The sequence below is a fragment of the Cinclus cinclus genome, chromosome 5 (genome assembly GCF_963662255.1).
Source record: "Cinclus cinclus chromosome 5, bCinCin1.1, whole genome shotgun sequence".
Taxonomy (NCBI): domain Eukaryota; kingdom Metazoa; phylum Chordata; class Aves; order Passeriformes; family Cinclidae; genus Cinclus; species Cinclus cinclus.
This window is the reverse complement of record NC_085050.1, coordinates 59,903,558-59,928,306: the sequence shown is the minus strand read 5'-3', so window position 1 is coordinate 59,928,306 and position 24,749 is coordinate 59,903,558. Positions and strand designations below refer to the sequence as shown.

General features: G+C 39.7%; 1 protein-coding gene across 1 annotated transcript; it reads right to left on the bottom strand.

Annotated features, from left to right (window-relative positions):
- Nucleotides 1–373: 373 nt before the first annotated feature.
- Nucleotides 374–18,307, bottom strand: ABCE1 (ATP binding cassette subfamily E member 1). The gene is made up of 18 exons (XM_062493059.1): nt 18,261–18,307; nt 11,951–12,115; nt 11,550–11,635; nt 10,949–11,046; nt 10,348–10,465; nt 8,388–8,525; nt 8,171–8,240; nt 7,013–7,109; nt 5,969–6,058; nt 5,255–5,376; nt 4,370–4,591; nt 3,877–3,936; nt 3,734–3,792; nt 3,443–3,553; nt 3,210–3,352; nt 2,988–3,110; nt 1,916–2,027; nt 374–1,676 (listed from the first exon to the last, which is right to left on the bottom strand). Exons 2-18 carry the CDS (start codon nt 12,051–12,053, stop codon nt 1,629–1,631), a joined length of 1,800 nt encoding a protein of 599 aa, XP_062349043.1. The 5' UTR covers nt 12,054–12,115; nt 18,261–18,307; the 3' UTR covers nt 374–1,628.
- Nucleotides 18,308–24,749: the final 6,442 nt, after the last annotated feature.

Genomic DNA, 24,749 nt, shown 5'->3' with positions numbered 1-24,749 from the left:
CCCAATTTCCTTCAGCTGGTCCTACACTGCCTTGCTACTCTTGGACAATGAAGGACTTGAAGATGTAGATACATATTTCTCCAATGCTGATCAAGTGCGTCTGGTTTCTTCTCTTGCTCAAGGAGTAGTAGACTGATTGGCCCAACTCTGGCCTGGGGCAAGATGTTTTAGATTGCAGCATCCTCCTGTTAATATAGGTAATATTCAGTATATAATGAGCTGTGACACACAGCTGAACCATTTGTTCACCTTAGTCTTATTACAACTGATTAAGAGAAGATTGCATAACTCCAGTCCAAAGGGAGTTAAGCTGTGCACAGGAGAACAAGTTTAGTCAGCTTTTTGAAGGTTTTTGTCTGACCACCGTGGTTGTGTAAGGATGGATTCAATACCTGCATTTCTTTAGGGAGCCCCCCTGCTGGTGTAGTACAGGTGCATTGCTGTTATAAGACAGAGGTAAGTGTGTATATAATGCTCAGTGTGTATATAATGCAGTTATGAAATAACCATATTACTAACACACAGAATGGCAAAAAGCCCCCCAAAAAACCCACTCCTTTCTGCACATTCTGAGGCAAAAATGTAAACAAGGAACAAAGCCATGTTTTCTCATGCTGTTTTTGACATGCCAATGACAGCAGAAAACCGGTGAATGGAAAATCACCTTTCTTGCTTTTAAGATACATAGCTGCAAGTCGTTTTAACAAGTCTGCTTAAGTAAGCAGGAACTTTTAAATCCTCCTTCTGGTTCCCTGAAGGGCCTTAATGTCTATGGAAATAAGTTTTTAATGAGGTCTTTAAAAATTTGTTTTCTTTGTCATAGTGTAAGGATCAAAGCTTTCATTTCAGGAAAAAGTAATTCCTGCATCTCAGCTATTAAAACTTCATGGAAGAGTGAGGTGGATAGATGGAAAACATGTTTATATTTCTTTAAGATTATTTCACTGATTATTTTCATCTCACTAGATCTGAGAACATGCCCAGGGAGAGATGATTAAAAAAAGGTGTAGCTACCTTCCTTTACATTCTTTGTACTGCATCTTCTGTGTACGCTACAGTGTGAGGAAAGGGTGTGTGACATTATATAAATATACACAGTTCTGAATTAGTAATTGAAGAAATTCTGCAGTATCACAGAGGAGTTGTAAGTTAGGTGGATATTTTATTTTTGAAACCCTCAGCCAGAGAGATTCAACCTTTTTAAAAGAGGAGTTGCTCCTGTAGCGTGACATTCTTAGTAAACTTCCCTCTTATACAGAAAAGAGCTTCAAAGATTTATTTTAAAATGAGGAAGTTCAGTCAGTACTTGGTATGTGAGTAGGATATATTGAACTGAAAACCTCCCTTAGATTTTGAGAAATCAGAAGACCCATTTGCACAATTTCAAGGTGGTCTATTTTGAAATTATTACACTGAAAATAGGGCTGTGTCACCAAAATATAGAAAGTGGCAGTTTTACTCAGACTAGGAGGTTTACTGCTACTATCTCAGATGTTAAATGCAGCATGAGATTTTAAGCTCCAAAAGATTAATTGTTCTAAAACCTGATCTGAGCCCTCTCATCACAGCTGTTCAGATTCCAATATGCATATCTAGATGCCAGTTAAAAAGATGCTGAGATTCAATATTTAGTCATCCAGGAAGAAGTAGTTTCCACTCTTCTTTTGTTCCACATCCTTGGGAAGAGAAAAAAAGGTCAACGTTACTTGAGGTAGTCTTTGGCAGACTTGAACATATCTAAATAGTTGAACAACTTATCTAAACACCTTTCTGCTTCCCTTATTACTAGTTTCACATGCTGTTTTTCCAGCACAGCAGAACTACCCTGTCAATCTTCATTTTGTTCCATATTTCAAAATCTGGCTTTGTATTAAAGAATCATGGCTCCTGTACTGTAAAAGTGCTGCTCTCTTACCTTGATGGAATTGAGTTTGTTTATTCTTGGTCTGTAATTGTTGGGGTCTCTTCTAAAAGTGATTTCAAGCTGAGATAAAAACTTATTCATTCCAGCCAAAAGAGTCTGTGGACTGTTGAGAGAGGAGAATATTTTAGCTACATTTGCAGAAGTTTTATATCATCTGATTACAGGCAACTTTGATCTCCATCCTGAGCTCACTCAGGTCTAGAAATGCAAATATGAGCTGTATTTAACATGATATGCTACATTTTTAGTTCAAACCCCCTCTCAAATGCTGCTGAAAGATGAGAGTAGTATCTCATTGTGGCTTCCAGCTGTGACCTTTACTTTCTTTTTATTTTGTATCTACATGTGTGTGCTGGCACACTTACTTACATTCAAGGAAAGAAAAAACCTCCCAACACTTGCACCCATAAGCAAAATCTAACAAAGACCATGACACAACTTTCTTAATATCAGTGAATGATTGTGATTTTTGAATTCCAACGTGTGTGTTCTTGGAAGGAACAGACACATGGCAGACCAATGTGTTTACTTCATCTGGCTTGTATGAGTGAACATACATACGAGTGCCAAGTACTCACTGTTCTAAAAGCCTGGTTTCTGATAAGGCTGCTCATCAAAAATTCTCTGTAATCTACATGAAATTATTTACAGGAACAAAAGTAGACATCAAAAAGGACAGCTCTGAAAGAGTAAATCAATGCAAGCTGCATGTTGGCATCAAGACTGGCCCTTCACTACATCTGCATACAGGTACCATTAGTACACTGCTTTCTTTTAATACATCTGAAAGTTATTTTCAGAAGGGCAGTTTACAGTTGGTACTTTTTTCATTCCTTAATCTCTTCTGGTTGTTATTTAGCCAGCATGCAGGTCTAATAATCCTTGAAGGCTTGGTTATGTTCTTCGACCCTGCCCCAACTCTGGTTTAGGCAGCCTGTAAGTGAGGATGAATCCCATTAATCATGTTCCATGATTCAAAATCCTTGGGACAGCCTTGGATGCAGCTTAAATTTCCACAGGCAGGGATGACAATCTTGCTTAGTAATCCCAATGAATCTCTTACCTGTTTGCCAGTGTGTTCTTGGAAGGAATGCCATCAAAAACAATCACACGATCAGCAAGATATGTAGCCATGATAAAATCATGTTCTACCACAAAAGCTGTTTTTTTAGCATGGAGAATGAAACTGAAATGAGGGGGGGAAAAAAAAGAAAAGAAGAGAGTAATGTGAACTCATTGTAATACTACTGCAGATTTCAGTTCCTTGCCCACCACGTGTACTCACCGTTTAATGACTCTGGCAGCCATCAGACGCTGTTCAGAGTCCAGATATGCTGAGGGCTCATCAATCAGATAAACATCTGCAGGTTTACCCAGACAAAGAGCTAATGCCACACGCTGCAACTCACCACCAGACAGTGTCTGAACCTGGTGATGGGGGGGGAAACAAGGCCATGCTTAGTTCAGGTACAGATTGAGAGTTAAGACAATGAGGATGTTGATTCAAGCAATTAATACCTCCTGGTCAATGATGTTTTCTATCTGAAGAGGTTTCATCACATCAGTTACAAACTGGGGGTGTGTGTAGGCATCTCTGATCTTCTCATGCAGCAGCTGTCGGACGCTTCCCTGGCAAAAGGAAAATGCTGCTATTCAGTTTTACGCACCACAAGAAAACAAGCAGAAACAGAATTAAAAAAAAAAATCTATCCATCTAAAATAGATATAGGTATAAAATAGGCATAAAACAATTTCTATCTATGCATTTTGTAGCAAACACAATACTTAATAAATAAGGCTGAAATGTACCGTAGATTTAGGGCTGATTTTCTGTGGTTTGTAGCTGACATTTAGGACTGGGACCTCACCTATAAAAAGACAAAATTAATAATGTAAACAAGAGAATTTCCAGTATCCTTCAAATAGGTTTCAGCTTGGGTATAACACATTACCTCCTTCATCAGGTGTAAGTCTTCCTGCAAGCATTCGGATAAATGTTGTTTTGCCAGTTCCTAAAATAAAATACAAGTTACACATTAATCACTTTTCAGTAATTTAGACCTCTAACAATTAAGTCACTGATAAAACAACAACAAAGACTATTTATAATAAAGAATACATTTTAAAATGAGGCTGCTTTGAGAATTCCTGTATTAACTTCCAGCATTTGCTATTACTTGCTTTTTCAAATGGAAGAGGCATCTTAAAACTGCCACCTAAGTTTTTAAAATGGGGTAACAGACAAACACGGTGGCACTGTTAACACTCAGTAACTTCATATTCTCCCTACTCAGGGGACTCGTGCTGTGGTATTTTCACCAGGAAACAAGCAGCTCAACCTGACTCAAACCCAAGTAATTCTGAAGCCTGGCTCCCAAAGTGAAGAAGAGCTTTAGGAGCATATTCAGGGCTGGACAAGCAGTTTTCAACCTAAATTGCACTTACCATTTTCCCCTAACATCACCATAATTTCAGAATCGGTGAATTCTCCAGCTACTATGGATAGTTCAAATTCTCCCATCTTTTTTTTCATTCCAGGATATTTGTACATACACATCTTTTTAACCTCTTCTTCATTAGCTGTCTCAGCTACTTTAAATACCAGAGATGCATCTCGAAACCTTAGATTTTCTGTTGGAACATAGCCATCTAGGAAAATATTTATGCCTATGATGGGAGGAAGAAAGATGATTAAAAGAGGTCTGTAACAAAGTAAAACAAGATGTATTTAAATTCCTGTCTGTAAATTCCATTCAAGTAATGAGAATGCTGGGTTTTATGTGCTATGTTAAAAGCAGCAACAAGACTTCCTCTTTTAATGTATGCACATTATGCAAATTGGATGAAAAAAAGCCTTACTAAACTACAGAATGGCTGGAGCAGTTCTTCCTGAAAACCACTGTTAGTGAGTGAAGTGTGTGGGGTTTAAAGGAACTCCTGCTGTTGGGCCCACTCTCTCAAAGCCAGTTTTTACTGAGTCTCTCTATTACAAATGGGGTCAATTCAGCTGAACCTCTGTACTGTGCAACCTCTCTCCTGCCCTTTCTCTACTACCTACAGGGTCTTTTGTGTAACTCCACTGTTAACAAAACACCTGCAAGTATCAAAATGATGTCCATAGCAAGAGAAAAAGGGCATTTCATAATGAAGGCTTTTGGGTTGAATTACAAATTTAGTATCATGTGACACAGAAATTCTACCAAAAAAAAAAAAAAAAAAAAAACAAACAGTTTTTTCATTTCCGAACTGTAACAGGAAGAGGATATGTTTATATAGCATTTTGCTGTTTTTTCTGGGTATATCTGAAAAGAGAAATATGGCAAGAATTACCTTCTCTTACGCTGAAAGGCATGGTAACAACACCATAAGCACTTGGCACACCATACAGGCAGCAGATAAAGTCAGAGAGATAATCTAACACACTTAGATCATGCTCCACAACAATAATGTACCTGAAAAACAGAGACAGAGAGAAGCTTTCTTACTTCAATACAAAACATTTTCCTTTCTTTTTTCTTACTCTCGTCTTGCGTAAACAAGAGGTATCAACACAGTTTTTAGTTAATATGGTTTCTTCACTTTATAATAAAAAGGAGAGAGTTCAAATATCTCACAAGCATTTTTTAAACTGTCCAATAAACTCATGAATGATAAACTGAAAGTCCATCTTTAGTGTAAACTGGCAGCTTCTTTATGTACAGTAAATGGAAGGATGTTGATTGATTTGAGTGAAAAATACTTAGCACATTTTAAGAAAATAAAAATCTTTGTGAGAAGGGGATGCAACAGCAATATTCATGTGAAAAGTAACCACCAACAGTTTCCCATCCTTGCTACAAAATTTTCAAACAGGACAAGAAACTACAGGAAATAAGTTTCCAAAATGGAAAAGAATAGAGCATTACTGATTTGGAGTATCTGAAACATCTGTTAGCATACCATTGAGAAGTGAGCACTTCTGAGGGAACGGAGTGGATGTTTCTTCCCTCTGCAAGCAGTTATGCATTATTACAGGCTGGCAAAATATATGAGGCTTGTATTTACCTGTCAGGGTTTATTAGGGACCGAATAGTAATGGCAGCCTTCAAGCGCTGCTTGACATCCAAGTAGCTGGAAGGTTCATCAAACATGAAGCTAATCCCAAAAGGAAGAATGAAGTCTTAGTGAATGCAAGCTTTCTACTTAGTTCAAACATAATATTAACATTTCAACAATTAAATGCATGGAAATAAAAAATTATCACTATTTATACTGAGAAAGGGAGGCAAAAAATGAGAATTGTGCACAGCTGCCTTCATTATCTGTACACTGTCATGTGAAAGTGAGTTAAGTATACTCTGCCAAAAGTTCTGACAAAGTTATAAAAAATTCACAAGAATCAGCAGTTAGGATTCACTCTGAGTTACTGTAAATTTAACATGAACTGAGAAGTGCAAAAGTACTTTAGAAGACTGGAAGAAGGCCATCTTCCAAAAAGAGAAAACTGAAGGAAGCCCACTTGAAATTCACACCAACCAAAGAAGAACAGCAGCCCAAGAAGAACAAAACCAACCCAACCAACCAAAAATTCATGAGAGCAAAAAACTCAAAACCCTGTAACTCTTCTGATCTTGCTTTCTTGGTCCCAAGGAGTCAGGAAACAACAAAGATTAGACAGTAATTTCCTGCTTGCAAGACAAGAGAAGAGGGACTCAAGTTCCAAGAGGTGGGGAAGCAGCTGTACCTTTCTCATTCAGAAAGGCTAAGGGAGGTGTGCTGTCCAACAAGGTACATTTAGGTGGGATTAGGGAGACATTATGAGCTTGTGATGCTGAAATCTAACACTGACTTCTGAAATCAGCTATTTCCACTCAGCTAAATAAAAGTACACAGAAGCCAGAGATTACACATGAAGTAAATATGGCTTTCAGCTGATGAGCTGGCAAAAGTTGTTTTTTCAAATAATTTTTAAACATTATTAAATAAATTATTAAGTATTTTCAATATTTCAAACAAAAGTATTATTGTTAAGAATGAGTGCAAATTTGAGGACCATATTCTGAGACAGATTATTAGAAGCAATGTGTAACAGAAGTAAATTAAACATACATATCAGCCTTCTGAATGCAAACAACTGCACAAGCAAATCTCTGAAGTTCTCCTCCTGAAAGGTCCTCAACATTTCTTTCTTTCAGGTGTGTTAAGTCTGCAAATAAGTGGTTAATTTTAGGTATGTTATAACCAACACAAGAATCCATATTACCTACAGAAACATGTCTAAACATAGCAAACATTCTACAGAGAGGAAAAGAAAACAGAGAATAAGCATTCACTTTATACAGCATCAGTATCATACTGCTAATACTAAGTCACAGCAAGCTATGGCTTCTCTGCAGTGTTAGTTTCATGGCTGCTGCTCATCATGCAGAACGATTACATTTCTGTTTATTCTTCCACCATATATTTGGTAAAGATTTCTGATTTTCCTAAAAGGAAACTCTCTGAGTTCTGAAAGTATTACTTGTCAGACATGGCTGAAGAGTTCTGATTTTCAAGAAAATCAAGTCACTCAAACCTTATTGAAGATGGGTGAAGCAGGTATTTTCTCAGCAGTTTAACAAACACCACATTTCAAGAATAGATTGTGTCACTAATAAATTAAGTGGGACTCAAAGCCCACGTTTTTGGTGGCACAATGGCAGCCCCACCTTCACTACCCAGTTCCACCAAAGCGAATGCCATTGTCAATTTAGCAACAACTAAATTTAGTAACAAATAAATACAAAACACCTACAAAACATTACTAAGGCTTCTTATTAAATGTATTAATCTCAGAAGTCAGTGTTACTCCCACTAAAATTAGATTATACAAGCTTTAGGGGGAGTGTGATATATTAGCATAACATTTCTTACATGCAGTGATTCTCCTGAGGGGAATGCTCAGATTTTGCCACATTTGTAAGCAAGTAAGAGCAGCAGATGTTAAGTGGAATTTTTCCAGATTTAAAAATAAACACTTTCTACTATGAAACAGAAACTGCATTAGATTCTGCATTAGATGCATCAACTAGTCTGCCTCCAGAAAGTATTATCTGTGTCATTTATATTACAGCATGCGCTGGCCTTTACACTAAAGCACCTTTACTTTTTCTCTTTTTTTTTGAAGTTGGTATAATTTACATATTTCATCACATGATGGTAACCTGATTGTTTCAGTAAATATGAACTTCTCAAATGCTTTAAAATTGACGGTACAAAATTACTTACCAAGCTGCTGACATACAACAGTTTGTGTCTTAGTTTCATCCTTCCTATCCAGAATTGATCCCACTGTTCCCTGCATGGTGATTAATAAAAAAAAAAAACAAACAACATTAAAAATTTCAGATAGTTTGGAATTATGCTGCTAAATGCAACCTTTAAACACATGTGAAGTACTACATAAGAAGCTCCCAGCTTTCTATTAACTCATGAAATGTCTCACCTTTGCAGCTTTAGGAATCTGGTCCACATACTGAGGTTTAATGATAGCTTTAAGGTCATCTTCCAGGATCTTGGTAAAATAATTTTGTAATTCAGATCCTCGGAAGTAAGTCAAAATTTCTTGCCAGTCAGGTGGATCCTGGGACAAAATTAAAGCCTGAGTTTACTTACAACACTTAAAAACATAGTAAGAAACACTAATTTTAAATTCCAATCAATAAGGCAGAAGAATATGCTTAAGGCAACACACCAAAAATCCCCAGAAACGTTCTAAAAACAAAGTTTCTAGACCTCATATTTTCCAAGTTTCACTAGCCTTCAAAAAAATTTATTTGCACAGTTAAGAAGCCACTGAAACAACTTCATGGGGAAAGTGACAGCATGGACTAGTGTAACCACACTTATTAGCTATCTGATCCAAAGGAAAAGGACTGGAATGGTAAAAGCACAAACTTGCACAGAAGATGCAACAAATCTGGTAATCTTCTCTGCTTCTAGCAAACATTTCCAAGGAAACACAAGGAGAAAACAAAGGAAAAATGACAACTGAAAATAAAAGGAACCGTTCAGAGCAACTACCCAGGAAAAAATCCCCTCTTGCACACTGTACTACTCTGAGGGGTGCCGAGTTAATTACTTTGATGATGAACAGTATGGAATCAGACTGACACAGTCATGTTTCCAAGCCAATCAAATACACAGAGGAAATGCTTCATCAGTTTTAAAACAGAAGCAACATGGAAGATTCAATTCATACCACGTGTTTCTGTGGTCATACTGATATGGCTCCTTCACAGCAAAGTCTGATTTTGGAAGCATGGTAATTCAATTAAGTACACATTCAGAAAGTCAAAAGTTTTGCTATTTCTGCAATACTACCACCTGTAACAAGAAGTCCACAAAATAATATAAACCAAACTTGAAAGAGAATGTAAAATGTAGCTGGGAAATGAATATTTCTTTGCAGCTTTAGGTAGCAGCCATGAAATTAACAGTTTATTGTAACATTACTCTTCCAGGTAAAGAAACTCCTGAATAAAGTTTGAACACACTTGTTCTTACAAGTGCTTCTTGAAGGACAAAAATATGCATCAGAATTGAATTGTCCCCATGCAATTTGAAGGTAATAAAGTTACATCTGAATACTGCTAAGAAGAGTCCTAACAGTTATTATTTATGCCTTTTCTCAAATGCATTCACTCTTTGGAGTGCTACATAAAGAAGCCCTTGTAAAATATTTTGCTCGCTGGCTGCAGTTTGACTTGGAGTAAACACATAAGAAAGTGGATTATGAATTTCCATGAATACTAGCAGATTCCAAGTTAAGTCTAGTTCTCAAAAAGTCTTATTTCTAAGTAACTACCAACATGAAGAAACTAAAGATTTTTCAGAGTTCAGTATTCAAGCGTACAGTGGGAAATACCTCCAACCACAACTTACAGTAACAATGTATTTTATGAAAAAACTTACTCAAAAGAATCAAAGAAAAATACCTAAGAGATCCCAAAGATACATGGTAAGTGCCTATAGACAGCTGAGCTGTTCAGATATAAACAAAGGTAACTTAGAAGAAACTCCAAAACTTGAGCTATGGAACCCCCTGATGAGAACAGGTAAGATTATTCAGGAAGAAAAATTTGACATTTTTAAAAGACTGGTATTAAAAACCCCCAAGCCTTTAAGAGTGACTTCAAGACAGAAACCTAACTCTGATTTTTATATTTTGTAAGAATTACAATTAGCACCCTTATCTTTTTTAAGAGATATACACAATGTGCAAGAAAGCCTTTGTTAGCAATAACCTTCTACTATTGGTCCTGTGTGGAGCAGGTCACTGGCTGTCAATAGATTTGTGGGGATGTTGGGCCTTTGTCTATCTCATTCACAGACACAAACATTCAGTCCAAAAATACAAATACAGCTATGTAAAATGCTAACTCTATTTTATTGCTGATACATACATCATATTTTCCAAGATTTGGCTTCTGTTTTCCTGCTAAAATTTTCAAGGCAGTTGATTTTCCAATACCATTGGTTCCAACCAATCCCAGTACTTCACCTGGACGAGGGATAGGCAACCTGTACAAAACATTGATAGGTTTGTGCTGTATTTATGCCATCACACATCAACATTTAGTGGTCAAGTGGATGTTACAACCCATTTTCAGACTTTCTGATTACTACAGCCTTTGTTAACTTGCAAATATCTAACCCAAATGATATAAAATTCCTTAAAAATAGAAGACTATAAGAAATATTTAAGGGCAGTCTGTTTTTAAATAGTGGCTCTGTAAAATAATCTCTATTTCATTATAATACTTTTTAATAAGAAAAATGTAACTAACATTCTAAAAGTCAGTTACTGGTGTAAGAGCCAAGAACACTTAGTTCCAAAATAACAAGAGACAGGACAGGAAGAAACAGCCTCAGATTTCACCAGGGGAGGGTTAGATTGGATGTTAGGAAAACTGTCTTCTATCTAGATGTGCACTATGTTTATGCTATCAAAAACTTCAGATTTTTTTTTGTCTCTTTTACACTGATATTTGATAAGTAAAATACCTGTGAAGTTTGAAGGCATTGGCACAGTATCTATGTGTTGTTTCTTTCTCCAGGTTGCTAGGTAAGTTAACAATTGACAAGGCTCCAAAAGGACATTTCTGGAATTGAAATAAATTATAGACACAATTTATTACCAAAAGCCTATGTTTTGTACTGCGCTCAGCTGTGCATTTCTGTTTTTAAATGGACTTCTACCAAATTTCCTTTACATGGTCAACCTGCCAAGGAAGCTCTACACCTCATTTTTCAAACTAATAGTCTGCAATTTAGACTGTCAGTTTATAATACAAATAATGTACACTGCATATATTCTCCACCTTTCACAAAAACCATCTTTCTGCTGCTGGGTGTCTACAGACACAAACAAACAAAAACCCCAAACACAGCCAAGTAAAAACAAATCCACAAACAAAATCCACACTTTGCAACCCAATCAGTTCAGTCAAGTGACACAGCTCTTCATTTTCTATAAACAACAAGTTAACTTGGTCTGATTAGTCCAGGAAAGAAAATTGCTTTTTGAAGTTACAGTATGCATTACTCAATATAATAGCAAAATAAGGAAAATGTAGTACTTTAAATAAAACAGTTTAATTTTTACCTTGATGCAAATACCACAACCAATACAAAGTGTTTCTGAAATCCATGCTATTTTGCTCTGTGATGTGACTTCTATGCAAAGTTTTCCTGGTGAAAAAAAATTAAGGTAAGGTCAGTAAAGTTTCTGGTAAATCAGAATTCCTGCCTACTAAATTCCACAGAGGAATATGCAATTGATGAATGTTCACTGAAGCTTCAGATTATCCAAAGGCTTGAAAAGTGTCATTATTACTAAGAATTGTTCATGCTTTTAGTGATATTTCTAAAGGCTTTATTAAAAAAAAAAAAGCTTAATATGATACACAAAAAAATCAATCAGTTATAAAAAGCTTGTTCCTTCTAGAAGAAGTGATTTAAAACGTCTCCAATTGCTTCAATGCTTTGTTACGTTGTATCTCTTACCCATTCGAACCACAGGACAACTCTTCTTGCATTCCTGACGACATTTCTTTGGCTTACACTTGTCATGGTTGACTATAGCAATTCTTGTTAGTTTGTCTGCCATAATGCACAAGTTAGGGTTAAACACATATACCAATTATAAGGAGTAGTGGGAGTCTTCCAGACCTTAAAGGAAAAAAAAGAAAAAAAGAAACCATAAAAGACCATGTTACTGAAAGCACAGAGAGCAGACATCGTAAGCTACTGCTAGTGGGGTGCAGAGATGAAAAATGCAAAATTATTTTTTTTCCTTTTAGCAACATGGCAAACAGAGCAAAGTCAGAGATGCAAATAACAAGGTTACTGATGTGTAGATAACTGCACAAATTTTTAACATCAATTTTCCATCCCATTACTTTTTTTCCAGTGTAAAAAGAAAATTTGTATGTTTCCAAAAAAGCATGTTGTAGTAAGAACCAAAGAATCTATACAGCTCCAAATTTTAGTTTTACAAGTCACCTTGTATAAAGCACCCTTGTTCACTGTCAAATTGTGACTACACTATTACTCCAAAGATATGGTTAGAGTATACATTTACAAACTGTATGCCAATATTCTGTATTAAAGGATAAAAACAGTGAAAAATGTAAACCAGTTTTCAAGGTGAAAATGTGTAATTGCATGTAAAAAGTAAACCAGGCAATGTGAGCAGACATCACGATGATTTTTGATTCTTTAATTTTGAGTTTCATTAGTATTTGAATAACTACAGTTACATTCTGCATCTCCTAATATGGCATCAATGCATATAATAAGATTTCAATAATAATAAGTTAAATTCTTTATAAAGAACATAAAAAGGCTCTGCAAAGGGATCTGGCCAAGCTGGATCCATGGGCTGAGGATCAGTAAGGCCCAGTGCTGGGTCCTGCTCTTGGGTCACAACCACGGCAGGCAGTGCCACAGGCTGGGGCAGACTGTAAGGAAAACTGCCTGGTGGAAAAAGACCTGGGGGTGCTGGACGCAGTGACTGAACACCAGCCCGCAGTGCCCAGGTGGCCAAAAAGGCCAATGGCATCCTGGCCTGGAACAGCAACAGTGTGGCCAGCAGGAGCAGGGCAGGGATTGTCCCCCTGTACTGGGCACTGGTGAGGCTGCACCTCGAGTGCTGTGTCCTGCTCTGGGCCCCTCACTAAGGAAAGTCACTGAGGAGCTGGAGTGAGCCCAGAGAAGGGCAGGGGAGCTGGGGAAGGGTCTGGAACACAGGTCTGAAGAGCAGCTGGGGGAACTGAGGGTGTTTAATTCAGAAAGGGAGGCTCAAGAGAGCCCTTATATACTCTCTACAACTGTCTGAAAGGAGGGTATAGCAAAGTGGGGGGGAAAATCAGGCTCTACTCCAAAATAACAAGAGACAGGACAAGAAGAAACAGCCTCAGATTTTGCCAGGGAAAGTCTAGATTGGATGTTAGGAAAACTATCTTCACTGAAAGGTAGACAAGCATTGCAACAGGCAGCTCAGGAAAGTGGTGGAGTCACCATCTCTGAAGGTATTTAAAAGACATGCAGATGTGGCCCTCAGGGACACAAGTTAGGGGCCACATCTACAGTGCTGGGTTAATGGTCGGACTCAATCTTGGAGGTCTTTTCCAACCTAAAAAAATCCTGTAATTCTGTGAAGTATAGGATTATTAAATACCCCTGAAATCACAAATAAATGCATGCAAGGAAGTGAAATTATTACTTGTATTCGTTCCTCTCTACAAGCCTGTCTTCCTGCTCAGTTCTTTGTTATGTACATTGACAAGTACTGGACTGTGGTGGGACTTTGTACAGCTGCAGCAAATGGAGGGAAGGTCAGAGAATTTTAAATTTAAGTGTGCTAGATAAAAAAAAGGTGGATTGCATTTTAGAGTACATTTATATTTCCTTTACTATATTCACTCATAATATTGAAAATAACAATAATAATGACTTTTATCTTCCTATGGACAAGGCACACCTGAAGACAACTCCCTCCAGCTCCAGAACAACAAAGATGACAGAATTATGAGGTTCCTGGAAGATTTTAAGGTATTACAGATAACACTTCTTTTTCTTGGTAAAAAAAAAAAAAAAAAAAAAAGCCATCAAGTACAAAGCATTTCCATCTCACAAAATAGAGGGATGGCAGCCCTACAGATTATGCATGTTCAAAATCTTTTCAATGCAGTATCAGTAGTTCAATGATATAACTGGGAAGGAGTCTGGAAATACTTCAGGTTTCTACACAGCAAAGGTGCAGTTGCATCCAAAAGATTCCAACATTTCTAATTAAGGGAAGTTTTTTTCTGTTGGATGTCCAGCCCACATTTGCTTCATCAAACCAAAGCATCCTGCAGAGGTTTACAGACTATGTTTGAAGAAAGGTTGTGACTTGCAAACTCCTGAAGGAACAAGGACAAAATGGGTGTATGGTACATTTATTATGTTAAACTCTACCCTTCCAACTTCAGTTGGAAGGAATCCACCAGATACTACCACAATAGCTGGAAGATGGACATCCAACAGCAAAGGTCAGAAAAGCAGATGTTACTATATCCTTAAATGTATTACTACCACGTGTACAAATATTTTAGGTGGTTCCTTTTAAAAGTGGCAGTCTTATTCCTTTATTCAGTTTCCGAAGTATTTTTAAACTAATATAAAAAAGATATTCTTCATCGTCTATAAATGAATATAACTATTAGTCATGCTGCCAATCTTATTGTGGTAGTTTCGACTTACACTTTATTTTTTTCTTTACTATTTTAAATTTCCTAAGCCATAAAGTCCTATCAACACAGCTGATGTTTTCAAATAAATGACTGAATATTAAAAAAAAAAAAATTAAAAGTGATTCAACAATTTTGTATTGTCAGACCAGACTGACAAAGTAGGGCTGAACATAGAAATTCCTTATGCAGACCAGGCCAACGGGCATGGAATAATGAGTCTCCAGTTCTCACTTTAATACATCAGGAAACAACAAACTGAGAGCCTTATATTTTTAAAGACTATAAAGGTACTTGAGTCAGGGTAATTTTCTTGGGGATAGATACTGGATGTTGTCATTACTTCAAATAAAGATACATTCTTTGGGAAGACATCCCAGTGCTTTTCACTAAAATCCCGTGGTTTACAGTGCCAAGAGTATTTTGGGGTGAATCATTCCCTCTCTGTTTTGCAAAGGAAGTGCTTAATGTGGGCCAGCCCTTTCTCCAAGGCCTGAGCAGACAGACCACTGTGGATCTTCCACCTGAGCTGCAGGTAGCAGTGAACCAGTTCTATGGGTTGCACAGGTGAGCCCCAGAAGCCAAACCAGCTGTGGCTCAGCAGGGCCACCCTCCCCAGTCCCCCAAACCCTGCTCCAAGCTCCTGCTGAGCAGTGCCGAGAGCAGCCTGGCCATCGCTCCTCAGACACTCCCTCTTCCAGCTGGGCTTTAGCCTGAAGCACCAAAGCAGGAGAGTGGGACCAGGCTGCTCTCAAACACCAAGGCAAGTATGGCTTGAACCAAGCAATTCTTGCCAACCTCCTCAGCAAGCTTTCCACAGTCTTGGCGGGATAATCAGACAGAAATTTACACCCACTGCTGAATCAGACTGTGGTTGGTAAGCAATGGAACAGCCCAAGTTTGGGGTTTTTTTTCTAGTTCTAACTCACACAGGAGAATGCCCACCTGTGGTGAATAGTTTTGAAGGCGTCAGAGAATTAAGAATGTACAGTAAGCATTTAAGAGTACATGGTGGGGGGAATAGAAGCAATAAAGCAGCATGAAGACACACTTCTCCCACTGTGCTCCCATCTACATGACAGAAGTGTCAGTTTATCCAAAACTCTTTAGCAGTCTTAACCATTTCCAGAAAGAAAAAAAAATTGTGACTCCTGTAACTTCTGCAATATTTCCAGGACTGTGCTGATGTCTACAATGACAACTGTACACAAAAGAAAATATCTACTTAGAACTCAGAAACAAATAAACAAACTGTTCTATACCAGACTGAACTCAAGTTACATATTTACATCCAGTTAGCTGAGTGGCATTTAAATTAACATATGGAATAGGATAGTCTGATTCCAAGGAACAGATGTAGAACTTTCAGGACACTGAACACAGACCAGCAATGTTACAGTACAACACAGCAAGAACTAAGCAGTGCAGTCAGCACTCTAGGGGCTGGAGAAACCGGTACTCAGAAGCATTTGACTTCATGACTGCTTCTTCCTTCCATATCAAAAACAGAATAAAAAGCAGAGTATGAAAATATTAATTTGCTACTAACTACTAGGGTAAAGAGCTGTTTTGAATTAGTGGATGGTGACGGTGCGGCAGCAGAAAATCTTCCCAGAATGGACTGTCAACACATGTGAAAGAAGGAGAGAATGACTAAAACCTGCTGGCTAGAAAAAAAAAAAGTTCTAAAAGCTCTGTCATTATCATTTATTGAAGCCAAAATCTGCCCATTATGTTCAATTACATCATTTAATACAAAAAAATCAAACACATCTAAAAGTAAGACACAAAACATGTTATCACAAGCACTCTAAGTCAGCATTCTTAGGCAGTCTGACACAGCTGCTGCACACCCTGACACACCAGATTAAAAAAAAAAAAAAACAAAAGCAGCCCACCTGCAGACCTTGTTATCTGTCACAGAAGGTAATAGCAATGTACAATCTGTAGAACAAGTGCAACGTGTTTGCATTAATAGTATTTCTTTCACAGGCATTAGAGCTAAATTATAATTTACTACATCAAAGCAATTATGGCTGAGAAAGACTTGGAATTGCACTGAATTATTCAGACTTAAACAAAGAAAAAATTAAAAACATTAAAAGTAAACAAAGACTAAAACAGAACCAGAGACTATTCAAAGATGTGAAGGCAAGGTCTGGGTTCAGAACTGGGCCATGCTTTAGTTACTTTGCACAAAACCAGTGAACATTTTATAAAATTACAGCACACCAGACCTCAGAGAGAAATGCTGTGGGAAGAAGTGAGGATGAGCAGCATTTCCAGCTGCCATTGAAAACAAGCTCAAGAACTGCCTCTCAAGTCCACTGCTGATGGACTACATACAGTCACACCATAACAAGAACAAGAAAGCCAAGAACTGGAACACCCAAAGAAAATTGAAATGAAAGATAAAACAGATTTTCAAACTGCATATGGGAGTTCACCACTATAGTTCACTGTAAGTATCAAAGCAGAAACAACGTAAATGATACAAGAAAATCTACGCTTAAGGTTTTTTACATTTGTTTTAGAAACTGAGGCAATATAAAAAAAGAAGTTCAGACATGCCCCAGATTTCCTTACTGTGTTAAATCACTATGTTACTCATAAGACAAGACATGAATAAGAAAATATCTTAACATGAAAGAGTATGGTCAAATATACTGACGCTGCACAACGAGTGGGTGTGTTTAGCTTGTGCTGAGCACTATTAATTATCACTCAATCTTTAACATTCCCCCTTAATATGAAGTGAAATGCGTGAGAACGAACCCATAAATTAGCAATCTAATGCAACTAATGAAAGTATTTCAAGACCACTGGTTTAGGAGTCCAGTTTATGGAAGGAACCACAGCAGGGAAACTTAAATCAGGGTGTGAAAACTGCCACAGGAACTTGCAGGTGAAGTATCCAAGTGCATTCCAGGCAGGAAGCACCACCATGGTCCTAGATAAAAGCCCTGCCGACTTCTTGTATTTTTACACATGCCTCGTAGAACACGGGGCCTTACCCCGCTATCTTATCGCACCTGCAAGAAGGCTCGATTCCCCTCACCGCCCCGTAAGCACCCACACGGATATCAGCTTCCCCCAAAAGAAGGCAAAATACAGCTTTTCCCCCCAATCCGAGGAGGAAGTTCCCCGTTTTCACAGGAGCAAAATGCCAGCGTTCCCTTCCCAGAGCCAGGCCAACGCCGCCACCGCCGGAAGGCGAGGATCCCGCGCTGCATCCACAGGGAAGCCATTCCCGCGGCCGGGAGCAGCAGCAGGGACGGCGCTCTCTGACCCCGGCTGGCACAAAACGCGAGGCACCGGGGATGACGGGCCGCGTGCGCAGGCAGCGCCGGCCCGGGCCGTGCCCACGCCGGCAGCGAGCCCCGAAAGCCTTCGGCCCTGAGGCCCGGGCGGGGCGCGGTCGAGCCGACCCTTCTCCCACGGTGGATCGGGCGAGGCCGCCACCCAGGCCGAGCCCAGCGGCGGCGGTCGGGCCAGCAGCACGGAACGAGGAGGGGGACCCGCACCCTACCGCCTACCATTCCCGTGCGGGTAGGTGGGAATTGCCCGCCGGCGTTACTTACCGGGAGCTGTGAGGGAGGGATACGGCGGGGGCGTGGGGGGGGCAGGAGGGCTGGGAGCGCGCGGCGCCCTCGCGCCGCGGCGGGGGAACGGCGTCCGGTGATCCCGCGCGCGGGCCCGCGCCCGCAACGTGCTCGCGCCGCCGCCGCCGCCACCCGGCCAAGATGGCCGTCGGGCCCGGGGGGCGGGGCCTGGGCGCGCGCCACGCAGAGGAGGGGAGGGAAGGGAAGGAAGGGCGGCCCTCACCAGGGACAGCACGGGTGGGAAGGGCGGCCCTCCTCACCGTGGAGACCCAGAGCCCGTGGAGTCCTAGAGCGCGGCCGTGCGGAGGAAGTGCAGCCTCCCGGGGCGGGTCGGGGCGCCCGAGCTCCCCGGCCCCTCTCTGAGGAGAACCCTTGGGTCGGCACGGCGCGTTCCCAGGATGGAAGGGTCTCACCGGTCTCTACCTCCCCTGGGTAGGTGGTGATGGGCAGCAGCAAGTTAGACCGGGTGCTTCTCTTCTCAAGGAAAGCTGTTGCCATTCACTTTCACGACCGTGATTTCGGCGTTAGGAACCGAGCTCCAGTATCGGATACGCCCGGCGATTGATATAGCGCTGAAGGTACCAAGATAGAATGGTCTTTCTAGTCTTTACCTGCCCTGGGCAGCGTGTCTTTTGCACCTGGAACACAGGGCCTACGTGCTTTCATTCCCATCGGGAAGAACTGTCATTCTCTTCCGGGAGCCCATCACCTTACTAAGGATACCATCCCAAATAACGATCATGCCCACGGATTGGTCCCGCGACACCAAGGTCCTGCTAGCCTTTACCTGCCCTGGGCAGCGTGCCACGTGCATCTGAGACACTGGGACTACGCGCTTTCCTTCCCGTGGGGAAGCATTTCCAGGAGCCCACCTGGGAAACTCGGGTTCCATACCCAGCACCGAGCACGGCCCTGGCCCGGACGCTGCGCTCCCGCCGGCCCCGCCCGTGGCGCCGTGTGAGGGGCGGCCCCTGCGCCTGAGGGGGAGCGGGCGGGGCGGCGCGCGCGCACTGCGGCCCCCTCCGTGGCGGTGGCGGTGGCGGTAGTGGCGGTGGCGGTGGCGGTGGCAGTTGTTCCCGGCCGGATCAGGTGGGAAAGGTGGGGGCTGAGGCTCTATCGGGGCCGTGGGGGGAGGAGGAAGAGGAGGGTCCATCCCGGGCAGAAGCTCGGCTGGCTGAGGCGACGTGTTGGCCCCGGGTGTGGGGGCTGCTCAGCCCGCCCGGTGCTTCCCGCCGTGCGTGCGGGGGTCTCGCATCGCCCCCGCGGCCGGAGAGCGGAGCCCGGGCTGGGGATCCGGCGGGGCCCGTGCCGTGAGTAGGAGCTGCTGCTGCTTTATTTCCCGTGCTAAAGCGGTGTGTGGGCCGGGGGGACACGGCCGCAATATAGTGTTGTAAGCCTGTTTAATTTTCATTCTTTTTATTTATAATTGTTACGATTATCGTTAATATAATTAACATTGAGTGAAAGCCCTAGAACAAGTCGTGTGGGGACGGCTACCAGTTGGTTTTTCAAAGCGGCTGCATCCTCTGGTTGCTCTTGGTTTTGACGACAGCTTCCACCTCATATTTGCACTAAACTCTCCTTGTAAAGATGTGCTCGCCTCCTTTAAGGAACAGCTTTTAGCCTTACCAGGTAACTTTGGGAAATCTGGGCTTTCACAATGTATTTTAAAGTGAGTACTTTTTTAGATTGATTTGGAATATATGTATAAAATTGCTAATATAATTCTTTTAATAATCTTTATTTTTAATTAAATACATATTTTTACAATGAAAGGCTAGTAATTTTCACTAATAGGCTTAAAGCAATGCACTGGAAGAAGGGTAAAAATAATATGTTTATTGAAGTTGTATTGAGAGAATAATCTGAGGGATCAAATGTACAGGTGAGCTAGTTAAAGTAGGGTGCTGCTGAGCACTATCATTATTAAATATTAATTAAACATTAGTAATTTGGATCTGATTAAAAAAAAATAGGAAGCATAATGAGAGGCTGGGTTTCAGATACATCCTGAGGTCTTTAAAGGCCTTAGACAAGCAAGGGTACAGCCAAAGAAAATGAGAGCAGGGACAAGAGCTTGTAAATGAGTAGTGCAGTTAAGAATGTCAGGGAATCTTAGGTATGAAATTCCCCTCTGTTAAGAACAGGAAAAACAGTCTTATGGATGTTGCAAAAATGCTGAAGTAGTCAGTGCAGCCTGTGTTCAGTTTTCCTGGAAAGGCTGTAGTCAGATACTTTCTAAAACTGAATAAAGTTATATTATTGGAATGCAATCAGAGTAATACTACTTAATTTTTATTTTTTTTAATAAAAGAGAAAAGCCAGATGATCTCTGATGCCCTGAAGGATTCTGAGGAGGTGGTTTGGAAAGGGAATTTGTCAGTAAGTAGAGGACAATTAAAATCAGTGTCCATGCAGTAAATATTCTAGTGTGATTTGTTGAGAGTAGTCTGGATCAAACTTTTTTTTTTTTACAGTAGCCAATGCACTTAATAAGGAGGGAATATGAGGAGTCTGTCTTGAGTTTTACAGGATTTCTGCCATTGTTCAAACTACTGAAGTGTGCTCTCAAAATAATACTTTTTACAAAACTTTTTTGAAGAGCTTTTGAATCTGACTTTAAATAACTCACTTTTAAACAGAGGTGTTATGAAAACGTGCTCCTGGAGAGTTCACTTTTGAGTGTATTTTCACTGTTCCCTGTAATGTGGAACACAAAACTGAAAGGACTGCAGACCCTGTACAGCTCAGGGTTGGAATTAAAAACCATCTTGAGGAGCTTGGTAGCAAGTTGGAAATCAGTGTAACTAAGCTCAGTTAACAGGAACTGTTAAGGAAGAAGAGAACACAGGAATAAAAATCAAAGGCCTGATTAGTGGAAAAGGTGTCATGAACAGCAAACAGTATCCCAAAAAATACTGGGCATTTATACTGCATTTGAGTACTGTAATGCATAGTAAAACCAATATTAATTAAAAATTATGTTCTTTCACCTAGCCAGGTGCTGCTTTGTCACATTGACAAGTGTGAGTAAATATAAAGAGAAGGGAAGTGATTACTCTGCTAGAAAGGACCTTAGCTAAAATTGTCTGGTTATTTTTTTAAACAATAGTGCTGAATACCTAGACTCTGCAAGAATATTAGGTTTATTAGACTTTGTGAGGGGAGCTTGAAAGGCATAGACAGTCTAGAAAAGAAGAAACTAAGAGCAAATTTGATGAGTTCCCTCACATCAATAGAAGGGCTGCTATGTAAAGGCCTGTGATTATTAAGTCTTTGAGTTCTCTTTGAGTAGATCAAGAGATGCTTGTTTTTAGAAGATGATACTTGATTTGGATGCTAAAGGAAGCACTCTGGCTTTTGGGTTGATGAAACCTGAAGCTGGGTGTCCACAAATCTCTTGCTGGAGAAGTAAATGTCTGGACAGACATCTCTCAGGCACAGTCAGGTCTCTCAAGGGTCCTTACAGGTGTGTATCTAAACAGTGCATACAGAATGTGGTGGAATTACAAGATTTTATAGGGGAAAACTGCTTTGGAATCTGCAGGTTTCCTTGAGTCTGGATTTTTATGGAGTTTCAGTAGGAAAGGCCCATGATATATCCTTCAGCATCTCCTTTCCTCTTGGGTGTGTTGTGTGCTTGCACAAGGGTTTGCTTCCAGGAGTGCACCTTTTAAAGGCAGACTGTCCAACCATTTAAATCCATTTCACTCTCTTCACTCATAAACTGTGCTTGTTAAAACATCTTCAATTGGCTGTTACTTCACGGGGCTGGGATGTTTTTTGGAAAAGAGAGATCTTCTCTGAGGAAGATGAGGAATAAAGAGTTCAAGGAGTGGGGAAAAGCTGCTGTTTTGTCTTGGTCCAGTGATGTGCAAACCACAGAGTGGAAAATGACAAAATGAAAGTGTAGCCCTGATCATGTCATTAAGATAGTCATCTATTCACGCTGTTAATAAGGAAACAGCAGCCTGTTAATGATCTTTTGGAATAACTGAATTGGAAAATCAGAGATGTTTCCAGCCAATGCTTCTAAAGATGCACTGTGTCTTTCCATTTTTCAGCACGTGTCAAGGAGAAGGCCTTCTAAAAAATTACTTGTTTTTACAAAGCCTGAAAAAGTGAAGAAAAATTTTATTAGGTGATTTAAATTCCTTTTAGAGCTAAGTATTGATGTCTTGTTCAAAATGAGGTATTTTTACTTCTGCTGGTGAAATGTCCAGAAATGTTACTTGAGTGAGCTGGCCTGTTGTTGCCATTATTTTTTCTTAGTACTTCTATCAGCTTTCTATCAGGTTTTAAAGTTGTGAGAGTATTGGGGAGCTTCAGCAAAGCTATCCATAATGTATTACTCTTGAGCAGGAGTTCTGTCAAGAAAATCTGACTCATTTAGTTCAACCTTTGAAAATTTTCAGTCTTTCTCATCATGAGTACACAATATGTGGCTGATTTATTTGCCAGAAGTGGTTTTGAGTTGAAATTTTGGGGTTTGAGAAGCTTTTCCTGTTAGGAAGAAAGAAATAAGCTCAGTTTAAAACAGCAGGAAGCTTGAATGGTGTTTCTTGCTGTTTATTTCAGACCCCCAAAAGGTAATGCCTCCAACTTTTGAGAACCAGTGCAATACAAGTCTTGCATTATTAAGTTATTTAGAACTTTGCTGTGTGTGCTGAAGCTCATAAGAAAACTCAACATCATTATCTTAAGGGATTCTGCATACTTTTAACATTCCAGTAATTTTTTTTCTAAAAGCATGTGTAATCAACTTTGTGTTGTAATCTGAGTGAACAACATAATTGCTGTGATTTACCTTATTTTGGTGGGTTTTGATGGGATGTTTTCACAGTCCTTGTGCCTTAGTGTGGGATTTGAGGTTTTTCTTTCATTTTCTCTTGAAGTCAAAAGATTTGTCAGGACTGGCTGGTGATAATATTCAAAAGATGTTTTCTATGATGTTTTGAGGTCAGAAGAACAGTATTTTTGGTGTCTGTGTAAATCTGATAATTAAAATGGATGCAACTTGGCCTCTTTTAGCTCGCTGTCGCAAAAGGAAGAAAAAATTGCAGTTTGGATTAGAAGGTCCTCTGAGCTTTAAAATTCACAAGTCCAAGACAATAGTCTCCCCAGTGCTTAAAAAACATAGTTTGAATTTTGGTGCAGCATGGAGGTTGGACTAGATGATTTTTGAAGGTCCCTTCCGCCACTCTAAACCATAATGTGATTCTGTCAAAAATGTTTTTCAGGTAGCTGTGAATTTTTTTCCCCAAGTTTTTTTGTTTGTTTGTGGTTTTTTTTTTTTTTTGTTGTTGTTGTTTTTTTTTTTTTGTGGGTTTTTTTTAAAATGGCATTAGGATTAATGTATCTGTGAATATAAACATGGCGTCTGTAGGATTAGCTGTGTAGTGTCCAGCTTCTCTTCTGAGAGGATGGTGTTTGAACAAGGATTTTGTCTGAAGCCTTTTGTGACACTTGCTGTTGTCAGTATTTGGATTTTTCTACACATGCAATTATTTCTTCAGATTTTGTTTATGGTAGTTAGGACTGCAGTCTTGTATCTGAGAAAGCAGGTCTATGTCAAGTGTTATGTTTACAAAATTAAAATTAAGTACTCAAAGGCCAATAGAAAGTGTTTGGTGCACTACAGAATTCAGACTTCCTGTGTCCCAGAAAGAATTTTTAGCTGCAGAGTAATTGTACATAGAAAATGTTGTCTCTGCCTGGTGTCGGTTCTGTAGTGGGTAAGGCCTGGATCCTGTGGGTCCCAGCCTAACAGTCCCTTGTTTGCTGTCTGGAAGAGGCTCTGGAAGACTTTAGCAGAGATTAGCAGAGCATGATGTGATGTCATGCATGTAAACAAAGGATGAAATGTCAGCTCTAATTCCCTGACTCTTCAGTGTTCCATGTTTAATTTTAAGCATTAATGTAGTTCTTTTTGTGGAACTTCTGTTTCTCTGGAATTATTATTATTTTTTTAAATATTAAGATCTCTTCCTAGGAGACAGTGAAGTGCTCTGTAGTATACAAAACCCAGCTTAATGAAGTTGTTGTATATGTGGTGATAGTCTGGGTGTTGAGACAGAGTGTGATTACTTGAACAATGCAAGCCACAAGTTAATTATTCCAGATGATGACCTTGTAAAGTTAAGGTCCATGAATAAATGTGCTTATAACCAATTGCTACAAATTATACAATTTGTTTAAACTTCCATTTTCTATTTTAGGGGAGAAATATCACTTGTTGTAGTTTCTGAATTTGTAGATAAAGAGAACTTCTAAGTGTATCTGTGCGAGAGAATGAAGTTATACTGCTAACCTTTAAATCAACATTTTAAATTTAATTTCTTAAAGAACAGAACTGTAAAAACCAAATTCTAAAACCCTAACTGTTTGCATAAATTAGAACAATACAATAAAGTATATCTCATGAATGTTCCAAGTATATATTGAATTCTTAAAGACACAAAATTTACA

What these genes read in the sequence shown, in the direction of transcription:
- ABCE1 (XM_062493059.1), bottom strand. Translation starts at nt 12,053, where the DNA reads ATGGCAGACAAACTAACAAGAATTGCTATAGTCAACCATGACAAGTGT. An exon ending in GTTGTGGTATTTGCATCAAG is followed by an intron (nt 11,047 to 11,549) that starts GTAAAAATTAAA and finishes TTTCAATTCCAG; the next exon opens with AAATGTCCTTTTGGAGCCTT. An exon ending in CAAATCTTGGAAAATATGAT is followed by an intron (nt 8,526 to 10,347) that starts GTATGTATCAGC and finishes ATTTTGTCCCAG; the next exon opens with GATCCACCTGACTGGCAAGA.